Source organism: Coenobita brevimanus, chromosome 67 (genome assembly GCF_032717465.1).
Source record: "Coenobita brevimanus isolate Jiangsu-jjx chromosome 67, ASM3271746v2, whole genome shotgun sequence".
In the NCBI taxonomy this organism is placed as follows: Eukaryota; Metazoa; Arthropoda; class Malacostraca; order Decapoda; family Coenobitidae; genus Coenobita; species Coenobita brevimanus.
This window is the reverse complement of record NC_137020.1, coordinates 21528588-21545540: the sequence shown is the minus strand read 5'-3', so window position 1 is coordinate 21545540 and position 16953 is coordinate 21528588. Positions and strand designations below refer to the sequence as shown.

The 16953-nt window shown below is 43.0% G+C and overlaps 1 protein-coding gene across 5 annotated transcripts in view; it reads right to left on the bottom strand.

Moving 5' to 3' along the window:
* NUCB1 (Nucleobindin 1) overlaps nucleotides 1-16953 on the bottom strand; it is a 228586-nt gene that overhangs the window by 180641 nt on the left and 30992 nt on the right. For all 5 annotated transcript variants that reach the window (XM_080276828.1, XM_080276826.1, XM_080276830.1 and 2 more), the window contains exons 3-5: nucleotides 13331-13438; nucleotides 12798-12905; nucleotides 6542-6655 (exon numbers count right to left, since the gene is read on the bottom strand). In XM_080276828.1, the coding sequence (XP_080132954.1) occupies nucleotides 6542-6655; nucleotides 12798-12905; nucleotides 13331-13438 (330 nt within the window). The remainder of the gene's footprint in view (nucleotides 1-6541; nucleotides 6656-12797; nucleotides 12906-13330; nucleotides 13439-16953) is intronic.

Sequence of the window (16953 nt, the reverse complement as noted above, 5' to 3'; positions counted from 1 at the left end):
CTCTATTCCCATTCATCAGGATTTCAAAATATTCTTTCCATCTGGTCCTTACTTCATTTCCATGGGTTAATAATCTACCACCTGCATCCTTCACACCATCCCATTTCTTTCCGCTGTCACTTCTACATTTCCGCACCTCCTTCCAGAATAACTTTCTATTTTCAGAGTAGTTCGCTGTCATTTTTCTTCCTAGATCCTCATTTACCTCCTCCTTTTTCCTCTTCTCTAGTCTCTTTACGTGCCTCTTGCTCTCAACATATTCAGTTCTTATTTCAACTGAATCCCTATCCTGTAACCACTTTAGCCACTTCTTCCTCTTTTCCTCCACCGCTCTCTTTACCTTCTCATCTCACCATGCCGTACCTTCTTCTTTGTTGTTACTCTTGCCACACCACACAACGCTTTAGCATTCCTAACCAAGCAATCCCTATATGCATTCCACAGTCTGTCCAGATCCATTTCATTCCAATTCAGTAATTCTAACTCATTCTCTACTTTGGTCCTGTCTTAATCTGCCATTTTCTTTGATTTTCAGCTTCTCGCTTTTCAGTCTTTCTCCCTGACTGCTCCTCTCTCTCCTGATCCATCTCACTCCTCTCAGCTTGATCTTGCGTACCACAATCATATGATCTGACAGACCTCCACATCGTCCTCTCACAGCCCTCGTATCAGCAACCATTCCCACCATCGACCTCTCTATGAGCACGTAATCAATCAGGCTTCTTTCAACACGATCCCCTTTCCCTCTATACCATGTATATTTATGTGCATCTCTGTTTGAAATACGAGTTACAAATGCACAACCTCCTCTCCTGACACATATCCTTCAATCTCTACCCATTATCATTTTCTCCTGGTACTCCATAGCAACCCATTGTGTCATCCTCAAGACCAGTGCCTACTCTTCCGTTCATATCCCCCATCACAATCACTTTATAGCTCCTGGGCATTTCTCCCACTACTTCACCCAGCTCATCTCAAAACCTGTCTTTCTCTCTCTCACTCCTGTCCTCACACGGTGCATACGCTGCAATCACTGCCACTTTCACCTTCTCAAACTTGAGCTTGACATACATACATCTCGAGCTGACACATTTGTAGTCTCTCATTCCACTCTGCCACACTTCATTCATCAACAAAGTAACTCCTTCCTTGCATCTTCCTCGCCCATTCATTCCAAATCTTACATATTTCACACCCTCCCACTCCTCCACTTCGCACCCTTTCATCTTCGTTTCACACAACGCCATCATGGCATATCTCTCACTCTTAAACAATTCACCACTTCCACCTTCTTGCTCTCCTCATTCACACCTCTCACATTCCACATGGCCATGTGAGTCTGCCCATTTGGTTGGGGCCCTGGGCAGGTATTGGGCCCTCAGAGGCTCTCTGAAACGACTGCCATGATTAAGTGATTTTGGATAGGGGAATCTGGGGGACACTTAACCCTGCCAGAATTCCCAGTTATATGGTTACCACCCAGCGTAGTAAATGGTTTCCTGGGTACAGGAAACCATTTGGCTTGTCACTCAGTGTAGAGATCATATGGCACCTCTACAATGAGTGAGTGGATGATGGGCACCCCCACCTACCACAGTATTAAAGATATTGTACAGTTGGCCTAAGAAGTCACGGCAGAGTATCCAGAAGATTTCAGTCAGCAATAATGCACATCATCATCATCATCATCATCATCATCATCATCATCATCATCCAATCCTACGTTGCCCCATGAGAAGCGTAGCAATAATGCACATACGCTTCCTTATATGTTTACAAGGCAAAACGTATTATGTAAAACTGTCATAGAAAACAATAAGTAAATGCTAGAGTACCCTTTTTTTTCAAAATCGTAGAAAGCAGTTCGTTACTTACGATTATAAGAAATCCTAAAAGAAACTGAAATATCAGAACTATTGCTCTGGGACGGTCAAGAAAAATTTGCAGAGTTCAAATCTAATAGGGTATCAAGCAATAATTTTTTAGTAGTGTAAGACTGAAAAGAAAAATGCTTCAATAAACATTTAAAAGGGTTCATTATCATTTATTAAATAATTCCCATTACAACTCCATTTATTTCTGATTCTGTTTTCTCCATGGACGACGACAGAAAGCAAGAAAACGGCGTAAGTTAGTAGGCTCTTTTAAATGGTTTGATCAACGAGCACAAAAGGAGACAACTTTTACTCAAAGACATGCAGTTATTACACTGCATTTGGCCAGTTTCCCATAAGGAAAAATCTCTGGAATATTTAACATACGCTAGAGAACTGTCAGTGAATAAAATATAAAGAAAGAACCTCAAAAATCAGCAGAGAGTCGGAGCTTTTGGAGAATCTTGTCATAGCCTATTATCCTCAGAGCACAAATGACTGGCAAGAGTAATAAAATGCAGAGGCTCTTACACAAATCACTAAGTTAAGAACTTCCAAATCAGCATTTTCAGTTAAGCAGTACAGCAATTTATTTCAAAAGAAAGCTATTACAGATTCAAAGAAGGAGCAAAAAGTAAATGCTTTTGCATTGCAGTAGTTTATAAACTAATATTTTAGTCCTCTTTATTGCCTAGTGTAAGATACATGGGTAAAACCTGTCATATCTGCTTAGAACTGAAAACAATTTAGCATCAACTAGGGACAAAGTAACATTCATCCATCCATCATCCAATCCTACATTGACCCATGAGGAGTGTAGGAGGGATAAAGTAACAAATTACATTTATTATATGTGAGGGGAAGACAAGGTTTAAAGAGCAGAATGGTCACACAGCTACCACAGGTAGGGGATCATTACTAAGAATAATTTCATTATTGTTGCATCCATGTTGCTATATCATAGCCATTGCATTTGATAATAGGGTAGTGTATTGCAGTTGGGTCAAGGATTGTGTGGGTAAAGTTGAAAGTTGGAATACAAATGTGGGCGATTGTGTGTGTGTATGCGCCAACGCAAGATCGTGCTAGAAGAGTGAGAGAAGAGTTCTGGACAAATGTGGAAGTGTGCATGGAAAAGTTTGGAAGGAGTGAGAGAGTGTTTTTGATTGGTGATATGAATGGTAAAGTTGGTAATGTGAAGGTGGATGGAATAGTTGGTGAGTGGGGTGTGCCTGCTGAGATAGATGAGAATGGGAGTGCGCTAGTGGACATTTGTGCTGGGAGGGGGTTGGTAATAGCCAATACCCTCTTCAGGCATAAAATGATCCACAGGTATACATGGCCCGAGTGATGAGAAGGGTGGGTGGTGAACTGAATGAAAGGAAGGCAATGATTGATTATGTGTGTGTGGATGAAAGGATGCGAAGATGTGTAAAGGATGCAAGAGTGTATAGAGGTTGGGGGAGTGGACTTTCTGACCACTACTTGGTGGTGGCCAGAATTAGGTTGCAAGTAAGATGGAGGAATAGAAGAAGGGAAAGGAAACGAGAGGAAGGAGTAGTAGCAAGGAGAGTGGAAAGGTTACAAGAGAATGAGAAAAAGGCAGAGTATAAGAGAGAAGTGGAGGAACAATTGGGCAAATATGAATTGGAGCAGATGGGAGACGTGGAAGGTGTGTGTAAGATATTTACAGAAGAAATATGTGCAGCATGTGATGTGGTGTGTGGAAGGAAGAGAAGACGGAGGGGGGTGCAAGGAACAGCGTGGTGGACTGAAGAGGTGAAAAAGGCTGTGGCACAAAAGAAGAAAGCATACAATGAATGGATGAGAAATAGGGGCGTGGAAGAAGTTGAGAGGCGGAAGAGAGAGTTATATGTGGAAAGGAAGAGAGGTGAAAAGATTAGTAAGAGAGAGTAAGAAGAGAGTGGATGAGGAATTTGGAAGGAATTTGAGTGTAAAGTGGAGGGACTGTAAGAAAATGTTCTGGAGAGAAGTGAAAAGAGTAAGACAGGGTGGAAGTGAAGTTAGCAGGGGAGTGAAAGATAAAAATGGTAGATTACTAGTGGAGAAGGGAGAAAAGTGAGCAGATGGAGAGAACACTTTAAGGAATTGTTGAACGTGGAGGATGGAAGTAATGCGAGTATAAGTGGCTGGGGAATGGCTGGGAGAAGGAGGGAGGTGAGAAGACAGGAAGAAATCAGTAGGATGGAAGTTGTGGAAGCAATGAAGAAAAGTTAAATCGGGGAAAGCCCCAGGAATTGATGGAGTGTGTGGTGAAATGCTGAAGCATGGGGGAGAGATAGTAGTAGAATGGATGTGGAAGATGTGCAGATTGGCCTGGGAGGAAGGTAGAGTCCCGGAGGATTGGAAGTCAGGTATAATTATTCCCTTGTACAAAGGAAAAGGGGGAAAAAAAAGTGTGTGGTAATCTGTAGGGGCATTTGTCTTCTTAGTATAATAGGAAAAGTGTATGGTAGGTTACTTATAGACAGAGTTAGAGAAAGAACAGAGAAATTAGTTGGAGAAGAACAGGAGGCTTTAGGAAGGGAAGAGGTTGTGTAGATCAGATATTCATTCTTAGATCTTTAGTGGAAAAGTTTCTAGAGAAGGGAAAGAAGTTGTATGCGGCTTTCATGGATTTGGAGAAAGCATATGACAGGGTGGATAGACAAGGATTGTGGAAAGTGTTAAGAATATATGGAGTAGATGGGAAGTTGCTGAATGCTGTGAAGAGTATGTACGATGGTGCGAAGGCTGCAGTGCGTGTGGATGGTGAACTAAGTGAATTTTTCTCTGTGAAAGTTGGTTTGAAACAGGGATGTGTCATGTCTCCATGGTTGTTCAATCTGTACATGGATGGGGTAATAAAGAGGTACAAGGTAGGGTAGTGGATGTTGGAGTGGCCCTGGTGAGAGAGGATAGTGTTTGGAAACTCCCTGTACTGTTGTTTGCAGATGATACTGTGTTGTTGAGTGAAGACGAAGGGGAGCTGCAAGGCTTGGTGGATGAGTTTGAGAGAGTGTGTAAGAAACGGAACCTAAAGGTGAATGTAGGGAAGAGTAAAGTGATGGTCTTTGAGAGAGGTGAAGTCAGTGAATGTACAGCGAGGTTGGATGGTGAGGAATTGGAAAATGTGAGTACGTTTAAGTATTTGGGTAGTGTGATGAGTAAGGATGGAGGTTTGGAGGGTGAAGTGCTTGAAAGGGTACAGCAGGGAAGAAAGGTTGCTGGTTCCTTAAAAGCAGTGATAAGAAACAGGGAAGTGAGCATGGAAGTAAAAAAGTTACTACATGACAGTATTGTGATACCAACTCTAACGTACGGAAGTGAAGCTTGGACATTGTTGGAAGGACACAAGTCAAGAGTGAGAGCAGTGGAAATGAGTTATTTAAGAGGAGCCTGTGGAGTCACGTGGAGAGACAGGCTGACGAATGAGGATATAAAGGAGCGTTGTGGTGTGGATGTGGATGTGATAGGAAGCGTTATGAGGAACACACTGAGGTGGTTTGGCCATGTGGAGAGGATGGAGGGTGAAAGATTGACGAAGAGAGTGTATGTGAGTGAGGTGGAGGGTGGAAGAGGAGACCAAGGATGAGCTGGAGGGATGGGGTGGAGAGGTATATGAGAGGGGGGTGTGAGTTGGGAGCAGGGCAGTGAAATGGCGGGGGACAGGGCGACTTGGAGGCGATTTGTTTGTGGCCACCCCAAACGGGATTGAGGCGTCTGGCAATAGATAGATAGATAGATAGTATTGCAGTCACAAGAATTTTCCTTAATTGGTCACTGAAACTAGAGCATGTGTACAGTATTTGAAATCCTTGGAGGCAAATACATCAAGAACACTAAGTTATACTGCACACCACTCGCAAAGTAATACATTACATATTCATTCAGATTGGGAAACATATCTAAATGTTAACTTCTAGTATATCACTGTCCTATGTTATTCATTTTACATGATTCTTAGCATTATAAAGTATATATTTTATGTCATGAGACGTGACAGGGGCACAGAATTTTTACTTTATATTCACTAAATTTTCACTGAACGTACGCCAATGCAGAGTGACCGAAGCAATAGGAAACTCTGCCGTCACTTCTTGGGGTGACTGTACACTTTGTAATATCTAATGTAATTGTGGTAGGTGGGGGCGCTCACCATCCACTCACTTGATGAAGTGCTGCTCTCGGGTGTCTGCCCTTTCCTCTCCATCCTTCTTTCCTTCCATTCTCTTCTGTCTTTCTTTCCTTCATTCTTTCCTTGTCCTTCTGCCTACGGGTGACTTTACACTCCCTCTTCTGTCTTTCTTTCCTTCATTCTTTCCACTTCCTTCAGACTGTGGGTGACTCTACACTGAGTGACAAGCCAAATGGTTTCCTGTGCACCAGGATACCATTTACTATGCTGGGTGGTAACAATATAACCAAATTTTGGCACCTGGTGGTTTAGTGGGTAATTATTGTGCTCCAATCGGATTGAGCCGGTGAAGGTTTATATCCAAAGGGTGGTTGGGGTCGATTGCTCATGTGATGCCACTCAGGGATGAGTGAGGCTGGTCACTCTCATCTTAAATGCTGGGACCAACTGCCTAGGCCCAGTCTCCTACGCTCCTCATGAGGCAATGTAGGACTGGATGATGGATGGATGGATGAACAACACTGACCTTCACAATAAGCTTCTTCAGGTCCTCCACCTCAAAGCGTGTGGGGTTCCTGTGATCAATGTGGACTGGCACCTTCAGCAGACTTCGATCAACACCAGTTTTCTTCTCGTGTTCCTATAGGGAGTTAAACATTTTTGTTTACTTAGCAAGTAATGACTTGGCACTGGCTGCCACTCTAATAAATCTAAAAAACACAACTTCATATGAAGTCATTCACATAATGGTTTGAGTACACCTGTCACAATGTCCTCACATGTATTTATGATATCCTTTATAACACGAAAGGATACTCTACAATACTACGCAGCAAAACAGTCGACCAGTAACTTTAACATCATATTAATTACTCTTATGAATTGATCTTTCTTTCTTTGCAAAAGGATGATCAATCCTCAAGTGCATAACTACTGTAACACTCAAGAGTGAAACATTATCGTAAAACTGCATCACAAATATACGGGTACCTTAACAAATAAACTGCATAGGAGAGTTACAGGCAATAGGTGAGCTGAACCAAATAACACTATAATGCCCAATACTGGTAACTTACTACAGTAACACAAAAAACATGTTTGGCACATGACAGTATTCTGGTGCAGCATATAAATTAACACCTGTTTTTCACATGAAGTTGTCAATGATTCACTGGAAAGCTGTTTGAAATCTGAAATATGCACTATTTGTGCTTTTAACTTCTCATCACTCTAAAACCTAAAGCTTGTCCCACTTAAAAGTTGTTTAATTTAAAACAACATTTTGCATGAACACAAACCAGATCTAGACTTTCAGTAACAACTGTCCTTAAAAAAATGCTGACATACCTGTACTATAGTGAACTGACAGTTCTACTATTATGCTTCCCTACACCTGTGTTTGGATACTACCCATCACCCTTCTGAATGGGAAGTAGGGATAGGAAGATGATGATGATTCTATACTCTGGAATGCATTTCCCATGATATTTAATGGCACCTTATACACAGAAAGTCATCAATATATGTCACCTCTTTTGAGGTCCAGTTTTTTTTTTTTTTGGTGCACAATATGCTTAAAACTTGCCTACTAATTTGCACACATACTTATTAATCTAATCTTCTAGGTATCCCCAATTTTCACTGCCAGTTTCATGGAAAACGTTATGACATCCGGAACAAATCACCAATGTAAGAACACCTTACTATACAAGCAATCCTAAAAAAAAGAAAGGGAGGATAATATAGGTGAGCAGTGTGTGAAGAATGATGAAGGAAGGGTAGCGCTGAACAGTGGGGATATTAAAGACACCTGGAGACAGCACTACAACCGGTTGTTGAATGAAGAGTTTGACTGGAACAGGGAAGGTTTGGAGCCAGCAGATCCAATTTTTGGCCTTTGGCCTTGGATTGATGCTGCTACTGTGAGCAGGGCAATAGGCAGACTCCAGGTGGAGAAGGCAGCAGGCGTGTCTGGGTCAAATACTGAAATGCTGAAAGCCTCAGGAGATATAGGACTGGGGTTGGTCACTGACTTTATAAATACAGTTACAGTATATATCAGTGTGTTGTCCCAGATGATTGGCTGAAGAGTGTAATTGTAAATATGTACAAGGGGACGAGTGATGCTCTGGAAAGAGGAAATTATCGAGGTATCAAGCTTTTGGACCAGATAATGAAAGTAAAGGAGAGCATTCTAGAAGGTATGATTAGAGAAAGACTGAATACTGATGAGATGTGGCTTGGGTTTATGTCAGGCAAAGGAACCATTGATGCCATATTCACTGTCTGACAGCTTCAGGAAAAATATACAGAATGAAAAGGGATCGTACTTTGTCGACCTGGAGAAGGCCTCTGACAAGAGTCCCTAGGGAGATGGTGAAATGGGGAATGAGAAAGCTTGGGATCGAGGAGTGGCTGGTTAGGATGGTTATGACTATGTACAGTATGTGGGTGCTTGCACCCAGGTAAGGATGAATGGAGATTTGAGTGATGAGTTTTCCTTAACGTCGGTGTGCATCAGGGGTCAGTCTTGAGCCTCTTGCTGTTTATCATGGTACCTGAAGCCCTCTCACATGACTTCAGAAGAGGACTCCCATGGGAGATGTACACTGTTGATTTGGTGTTGATTGCAGAAAATGAAAGGGAGGTGGAGGAAAGATTTACAAAGAGGAAAGATGGTATGGAGCACAAGGGCTTAGGAATAAATGCAGAAAAAACAAAAGTGATGGCATCTAGGGCTGGTGACGGTACTGTCAAAGAAGAGGGTTAGTATTGTAGCCATGTGCGATTTGCCACAAGGGCGTGGGAAGTAATTCCATCTTGTGCAGTGTTTGTGATAAGTGGGTGCATAAGAGATGTTGTGGTATTAGAGGCAGACTGCAAGATAATGCTGATTTCATGTGTGCGGTGTGTCGGGGAGAGCATGTGGAGATCGTCGTTGATTGTGGTAGGTGGGGGCGCTCGCCATCCACTCACTCGATGTAGTGCTGCTGTCGGTTGTCTGCACTTTCCTCTCCTCCATCCTTCTTTCCGTCCATCCTCTTCCGTCTTCCTTTCCTTCATTCTTTCTTTGTCCTTCTGCCTGCGGGGAACTCTACACTCCTTCTTCTGTCTTTCCTTCATTCTTTCCTCTTCTGCCTGTGGGTGACTTTACACTGAGTGACAAGCCAAATGGTTTCCTATACACCAGGAAACCATTTACTATGCTGGGTGGTAACCATGTAACCAAATTTTGGCACCTGGTGGTTTAGTGGGTAATTATTGTGCTCCAGTCAGATTGACCCGGTGAAGGTTTATATCCAAGGGATGGTTGGGGCTGACTGCTCATGTAATGCCACTCAGGGATGAGTGAGGCTGGTCACTCTCATCTTAAATGTCTGGACCAGCTGCCTAGCCCTGGGCTCGTACACTCCTCATGGGGCAATGTAGGATTGGATGATGGATGGATGGATGGATGGAAGGATTGATCTTGCTAGTGAGTTTCTTGAGTGTGTGGAATAGTTTTGTTATTAGGAAAACATGTATTATGCTGGAGGTGCGGCTGGAGCTAGCTCTGTGGCTAGAGTAAGGAGCGGTTGGAAGTTCAGGGAGCTGCTGCCTCTCCTGACACTGAGAGGGATCTCCCTCTGTGCTACAGGATATATGTATGGGGTAAGTGTTAGTTGTGTAATGCTGTACAATAGTGAGACCTGGACAGTAAAGGAAGAGGATATTTGCAGGCTCAAATGCACAGAAATGACAATGATTAGGTGGATGTGCAGTGCATCCTTAAGTGTGCGGTCTGGGGGGCTAGGTTTACGATGGAAGAGTTGAGGGGTAGGATGGGACTGGAATGTACTGGTGTCGTGATGAGGAGAGGTAGACTGCGATGGTTTAGATATGTGGAAATGATGGGGGATGATAACTTGGTGCAGAAAGTGAGAAGTGTTAATGTTATGGGTAGGGTTGAAAGCAGACTGAAAAAAAACTGGGATGAGGTCACTGAGTGTGACCTCTGGGATTAGGGACTGAATAAGGAAGCTGCCAGCGATCATGCAGCATGGAGGGCCGCCATTAGGTGACCATGACCGATGCATGAGATCATGTTGGATCCTTTCAAATCAAAACAAATGAAAATGGGTGGATACGAAATATCACAAATGTTTTTACACAACTGTTACTGTAAAACTGGTAGGACTGGTAAACAACTTCAAAGACAAAAATGAAGTACAGAAAAACCTCACTATAATGGACTAATTGGGGTCCAAGCCATTCCAATAAAAGCGAAATTCCAATAAAAGTGACATCCTGACTTCCCACCTGCTAACCTGGACTTTTTCCGATATATCAGACATTAGTCCGGATCGCACATCATCATAATACAGGTAGGTAATTCAGGAATGTAAGGTGGTGGGAGGTTCAGTGGTGGGACACATTCAGGTGGACAGATGCAGTGAGAGTGAGGGCGAGGCAGGCAGTTTGCTAGCGAGGGTGGGGGGGGGCAAGGGGGATGGGGAGGGAGACATGCCTGTCAGCTCTGTCTCAGCAAACGAGAGGAGAAACAAAGGAAAGAAGATAAATGAGTGAGATGGTGCCACCATCTCAATCTCCCTTACATCCTCCTTCTGTCAGAATTTTCACTCTCACTTCCTTTCCTCTTTCTACATCTTTCACATCCTCCTCCATCTCATTCTCTCTCTACTTCTTCCTTTCCTCCCTCTCATTCATCCTTCACACTCTCCCTCTTTTTCTTCCCCTTCTTTCCCTCCTTCTCCAATCTTCTTTCCCTACTTAGTCTTTCTGTCTCATGTTTCTCGCACCCTCTTTCCCTCCCCCAGTGTCATTTTTCTTCCCTCCCTCTCTCTTCTTTCCCTGACTCTGTTTCTCACAGCTTCTTATCTTTCCCCCTCTCCCTTTCTTTTCACCCTCTTTTTCCTTCCCTTTCACCCTAGTTTCTCTCTCCTTCTCCCTCTGTTTTCTTCTCTCTCTCACGCTCTCTCTCATTTTCTTCTTCTTCCCTCCCTCTGTGTCTCACTTTATCTTCTCTCCCTCCCTCCCTCTTCTTCTTATGTTTTCTTTCTTTCCCTCCCTCCCTCCCAGTTCTCTCTCCCTTCTCTCTATTTCTCCCACTGCTTTCTTCTCTCTCTTCACTTTCTTCCTTTTTCCCTCCTTTTGCCTCTCACATCTCCTACCTCCCTCCTTCTTCTTCTCATTCTCTCTTTTTTTTCCTTCCCTTCCTTCCAATTCTCCTTCCCTCCTCTGTTTTCTTCTCTTCTCTGCACTTTCTCCCTTTCTCCCTCCTCCATTTTCCTTTTCTTCCTTCCCTTTGTCTTTCTTAACTCCCTCTGCTTCTCACACTTTTCTCTCTTTCATTCCCTTTGTTCCTCACACTTTCTCTTCCAGGCAACTTTGACCATTTGGTTGGGAGGTAACATGGTCATATCTGCTCAGCTGGTGGGTTAGCCTATTACCAGCACATGACTCCCTCCCTATTCATGCCTAGGTGACACTTACCATACCATTCGTGAGGAAGGTAACATGGTCATTTTTGCACAGCTGGTGGGTTAGGCCTATTACCAGCACGTGGCTCCCTCCCTCTTCTTGCCCAGGCAACTTTAACCATTCGGTATGAGGGGAAATAGGTCATTTTTGCTCAGCTGGTGGGTAAGGCCTAATACCACTGAACAGCTCCCTCCTCCAACATGCCCAGGCGACTTTGACCATTCGGCAGGGAGGTAACATGGTCATTTTTGCTCAACTAGTGGGTCAGACCTATTACCTGTGCACGACTCCCTCCCTCTTCTTCCCCAAGCAACTTTGGCCATTCGGTAGGGAGGTAACATGGTCATTTCTGCTCAGCTGGTGGGTTAGGCTAGCCTATTACCAGCACGCGGCTCCCTCCCTCTTCTTGCCCAGGCAACACTGACCATTTAGTAAGAAAGTAACATGGTCATTTTTGCTCAGCTGGTGAGTTAGGCCCATCACCTGCATGTGGCTCCCTCCTTCTTCTTGCCAAGGCGACTTTGACCATTCGGTAGAGGCGAATAGCCATTTCTGCTCTGCTGGTGGGTTAGAGTAGCGTGGATCAGAGCACAGGAAAACAATAGTGACACCACTAGCCCACCACCAAACGACGTACGAACACACAAACCACACAGACAGTACTCTGATACACCGTAATTTTTCCATACAAGAAAGGGGAATTCCGCATCACCGGTTCGGACTGAAATCGTATTTTGTGGAACTTTTGCGAAAAATAAAGAGTGACGCCAAGGCCCCTCCAGACTGAGGTCTGGCTGTCTGGACCACTGCTGGCTTTTTCAGAATTTTTCCAATACACTGAAATTTAGTCCGGTAGCTCCTCGAGTCCGATAAAAGCAAATTCTGATACACTTACGTCCATTATATCAAGGTTTTACTGTATTAACAACTTTTCTTTAAACTACAATGGACTTCAGCCGTTAAATGTAATAACAAGTACAAACGTACTCGAAGTGATAGCTTAATGTCATTGGTGATGTGTGGTGTGGGTTAAGAGGGCTGTGTGGTGTATGAGGATAGTATAGTACCCTGCATGGTGTGACATGGTGTGGTGCAACTTCGCTGAAGGTGCTAATGGTTATGGGAGTCAAGCACTTCATTTTCAAAAATCATTAGGGAAAGACAGGTGGTCAGGGATGCTTCTATAGACGTTACCGCATAATCAGGACTTAATGCATGTGGTTATTACAAGTGATGAATTTCAAAGTTTACATTACTCATGACACTTGCATAATGTATGTGCTGTAGAGGGAGCTGCTCACCTTGATAGCTAAATGACGCAAACGTTCCAACTCTCGTCTCTTTAGCTCATCCAATTTTGTGCGAATGTTGTGGTCAACGAAGTGAAGTTCTCGTGCTATCTTGCCTGACTGGGAAATTGTGGAAAAACAATGAAATAATATCACAGGAATTACATCCACAGCCGTGTAGCTATGCAACAATATTATGATAATCCTCAATTGATACCCACACACACTAATTTTCCACCCTAAACTGACACATCCAAAATCACTTCCCCCCCCCCCCAACTTAGTATGGTATTCCGAATAGCTAATCATCAGTTTTCCATAACAAAGAAAGCACTGACAAAGCAACATATATTAGATATTAGTTAAAAGTAAATTACTGTACAGACTCTAATTTCCAAGGCACTTTGATATAGCATAATAATCAAGTGTTACATTCTTGGTACTACTCAACATTCATGATGGATAGCTGGCAATTTTAGGTAAAGTAAGTGGAGAGAGTATAGCTATGGCAATAACGAATAAAAATGAAGACACCAGTACAGTACCTTAATATCATCCACTTCTGCATTCTCCAGTTTCTTGCGAAAGTTTGGATCACTCTCCAAGGCCTGTACAACTTCCTTCAGGTAGCGGCCATACTCCAGGTTCAGCTCCTACACAGTCAATAGGATTAATTCTCAAGGTAAATGACTTTGGGAGAGAAATGTATACTCTACAGTACCTGTATTTACAATTTTGACAAATAGTGTAATACGTAAAAATGGGGTGATCACACAGTTTTACATATTCTCTTCTTGCTTTAGTATGGTTAAAAGCAGAAAAAAAATATCTATGCCATTCGTGATTAAATTAACTGCCTATCACTGTACGTCAGCAAGAATTCAGCATACATCACCTGTTCTCTTGTACATAAGGAAAGGGCAAAAAAGAAGTGTGTGGTAATCATAGGGGCATTTGTCTTCTTTGTGTAACAGGAAAATTATACAGTAGGATACTTATTGAAAGAGTTAGGGAAATAACAGCGGAATTAGTTGGAGAAGAACAGGGAGGCTTTAGGAAGGGAAGAGGTTGTGTAGATCAGATATTCATTCTTAGATCTTTAGTGGAAAAGTTTCCAGAGAAGGGAAACAAGTTGTATGCGGCCTTCATGGATTTGGAGAAAGCATATGACAGGGTGGATAGAAAAAGATTGTGGAAAGTATTAAAAATATATGGGGTAGATGGGAAGTTGTTGAATCCTGTGAAGAGTACGCATGAGGGTGCTAAAGCTGCAGTGCGTGTGGATAGTGAACTGAGTGAGGTTTTCTATTAGAATGTTGGGTTGAAACAGGGATGTGTCATGTCTCCATGGTTGTTCAATCTGTATATGGATGGGGTTATAAAAGAGATACGAGGTAGGGCAGTGGATGTTGGAGTGGTTCTAGTGAGAGACGGCAGTGTTTGGAAACTCTCTGTACTGCTGTTTCCAGATGATACTGTGTTGTTAAGTGAAGACAAAGGGGGGCTGCAAGGCTTTGTGGATGAGTCTGGGAGTGTGTGTAAGAAACGGAATCTAAAGGTGAATGTAGGGAAGAGTAAAGTGATGGTCTTTGAGAGAGGTGAAGTCAACGAATGTACAGTGAGGTTGGATGATGAGGAAATTTAAAATGTGAGTACGTTTAAGTACTTGGGTAGTGTGATGAGTAAGGATGGAAGTTGGGAGGGTGAAGCGCTTGAAAGGGTACAACAGGGCAGAAAGATTGATAGTTCTTTGAAGGCAGTGATAAGAAACAGGGAAGTGAGCATGGAAGTGAAAAAGTTATTACATGACAGTATTGTGATACCAACTCTAACATACGGAAGTTAAGCTTGGACGTTGTCAGAGAGACACAAGTCAAGAGCAGTGGACATGAGTTATTTGAGAGGAGCCTGTGGAGTCACATGGACAGACAGACTGACAAATGAGGATGTGAAGGAGCGTTGTGATGTGGATGTGGATGTGACAGGAAGTGTTAGGAGAAACACACTAAGGTGGTTTGGTCATGTGTAGAGGATGGAAAGTGAGAGACTGATGAGAGTGTATGTGAGTGAGGTGGTGGGGGAGACAGGGAGGGGAAGGCCAAGGATGAGGTGGAGGGATGGAGTGGAGAAGTATATAAGAGAGGGGGGGGTGAACTGGGAGCAGGGCAGTGAAATGGCGAGGGACAGGGTGACGTGGAGGCGATTTGTTTGTGGCCGCCCCATATGGTATTAAGGCACCTGGCAATAAATAAATAGATAGAAATTATGCAGGTGTCCAAAGTCACCATAGTGCCTTCAGATGGGCATGGGATGACTTCAGACAACCTCGTACAGGCTATTCAGACTTCCTAGCAACAACTAAGTATTTTATTACTTTATACCAGACATTAACGCCTTCCTACAGTTTTGCTCAATAACATAAGCCTGAAAGATACTGAAAATATGTGAATATGACTACATTTCCAAACTCTGTATAATGAAAAATATTGCTTGCATTTTCAGCCTCAAAGCTAAAATTTGCCCACAGTCATTTTGATTAACATGCTCTTGATTGCAAGGTCTAGAGGGCTAGGACTGCAACTCAAGAGCTGAGCAAAAGGCTAGGACATGAACATATTGCCATTGTCATGCGATGGCTAGACTGAGATGGCCTGGGTATACTGAGAGGATGGAAGATAACAACTGGGTGCAAAAGGTGAGAGGTGTGAACATCAAGGATGAGGTTGTGAGAGACAGGGGAAAAAAAAAAAAATGGAAGGGGTCATAAAGCATGACCTCAGGGATAAAGAACTGAATAGGAAGGCTGCCAGAGATTAAGCTGCATGCACAGCTGCCATTAGGTGATCAAGGCAGACACATGCATGCATGATGAAGCCTTTATAAATGATATGATATGAATGTTTCAAGAGACAAGTTTTCATGGGCTTTCCAACAGTAGTTTCATATCTTTTATAAGACCAGTAATCCTTAACCCCTCCATGACTGAGCATCCATAATTTGTTGGGACCCACTGGCTGACTCCTCTGCTGATTTTTGAAGTTTCAAAAATCATTTTTTTTTTTTTTTATTGCCATATTCAAGACCGACTTAGGGAAATAACAGAGGAATTAGCTGGAGAAGAACAGGGAGGCTTTAGGAAGACAAGAGGTTGTGTAGATCAGATATTCACTCTTAGATCTTGTTGTTGTTGTTCTTGCTGTTGGTGGTGGTGGTGGTGGTGGTGGTGTTGCTGCTTAACCTGTCTGTCTAGTCGTGCTGACCCAAGATTTCAGGCTTAAACCCAAGGAATGGTTAAGGTTTACTTCCCACAAAATGCCACTAAAGGAAGACTGACTACTCATTCTTGCCTTACATGTCTCGAAAGATTAGCCTAGTCTTGAGTTCCTATGCTCCTGAAGAGACAATGAAACATCATCACTGTTACTTCAAATACTAACGTAACATAATAGACTAGTACTATACAGCAGACCCCCATTTACGTGACTAGTTCAGGGCGAAAGCAACAGAGGGACAACATTCCCAAATTTTCTCAAAGTTCCTATCTATCCCCCCCACAAAAAAAAAAAAAAAAAAAATCATTTAGCTTAAGAAATTGTGAATAATTAAGAAAATAACTGGCCAATGAATGGAATGTTCACTCACAATAATACTTGATGATGTGACTTGTTTTAATGACTGGGGAGGAGTGGGCAAGACAGGTTGGGATGGTGGTGGGTGCAGTGGAGTGGGCAGAAGTTGGGTTAGTGGTAGGTGGAAAGGGGTGGGGACAGGTTGGGTTGGTGGTGGGGCACAGCAAGGACAATGCTGTGTACCCTGTGGAGATGAGCCTGTAAGCTGACATACAGGACGATAGTTTAAATCAAACTTTTGTCTAAGGACAATAACAGCAAGTGTCCGCATGTGCAACTCTCACATACAGTATTGCACAGTACTGTACCTGGAATCTTACAACATTGTTAATAACAGAAATCTGTGCTGTTGTTGTGGATCCATGCCATCTGAATGTAAACCTGGTGGACTGCAGGTTGAAATTGCCTTTACCCTGTAATCTAACATCCTCCACATGGAAATAGAGGGAAGCTGAGGAACATTTGTGTAACAGACAATGGAGCTGCCAAGTTATATCAGTGCCACCACCTGAAGACTTCCCTCACCTTGTGTTGAGCAA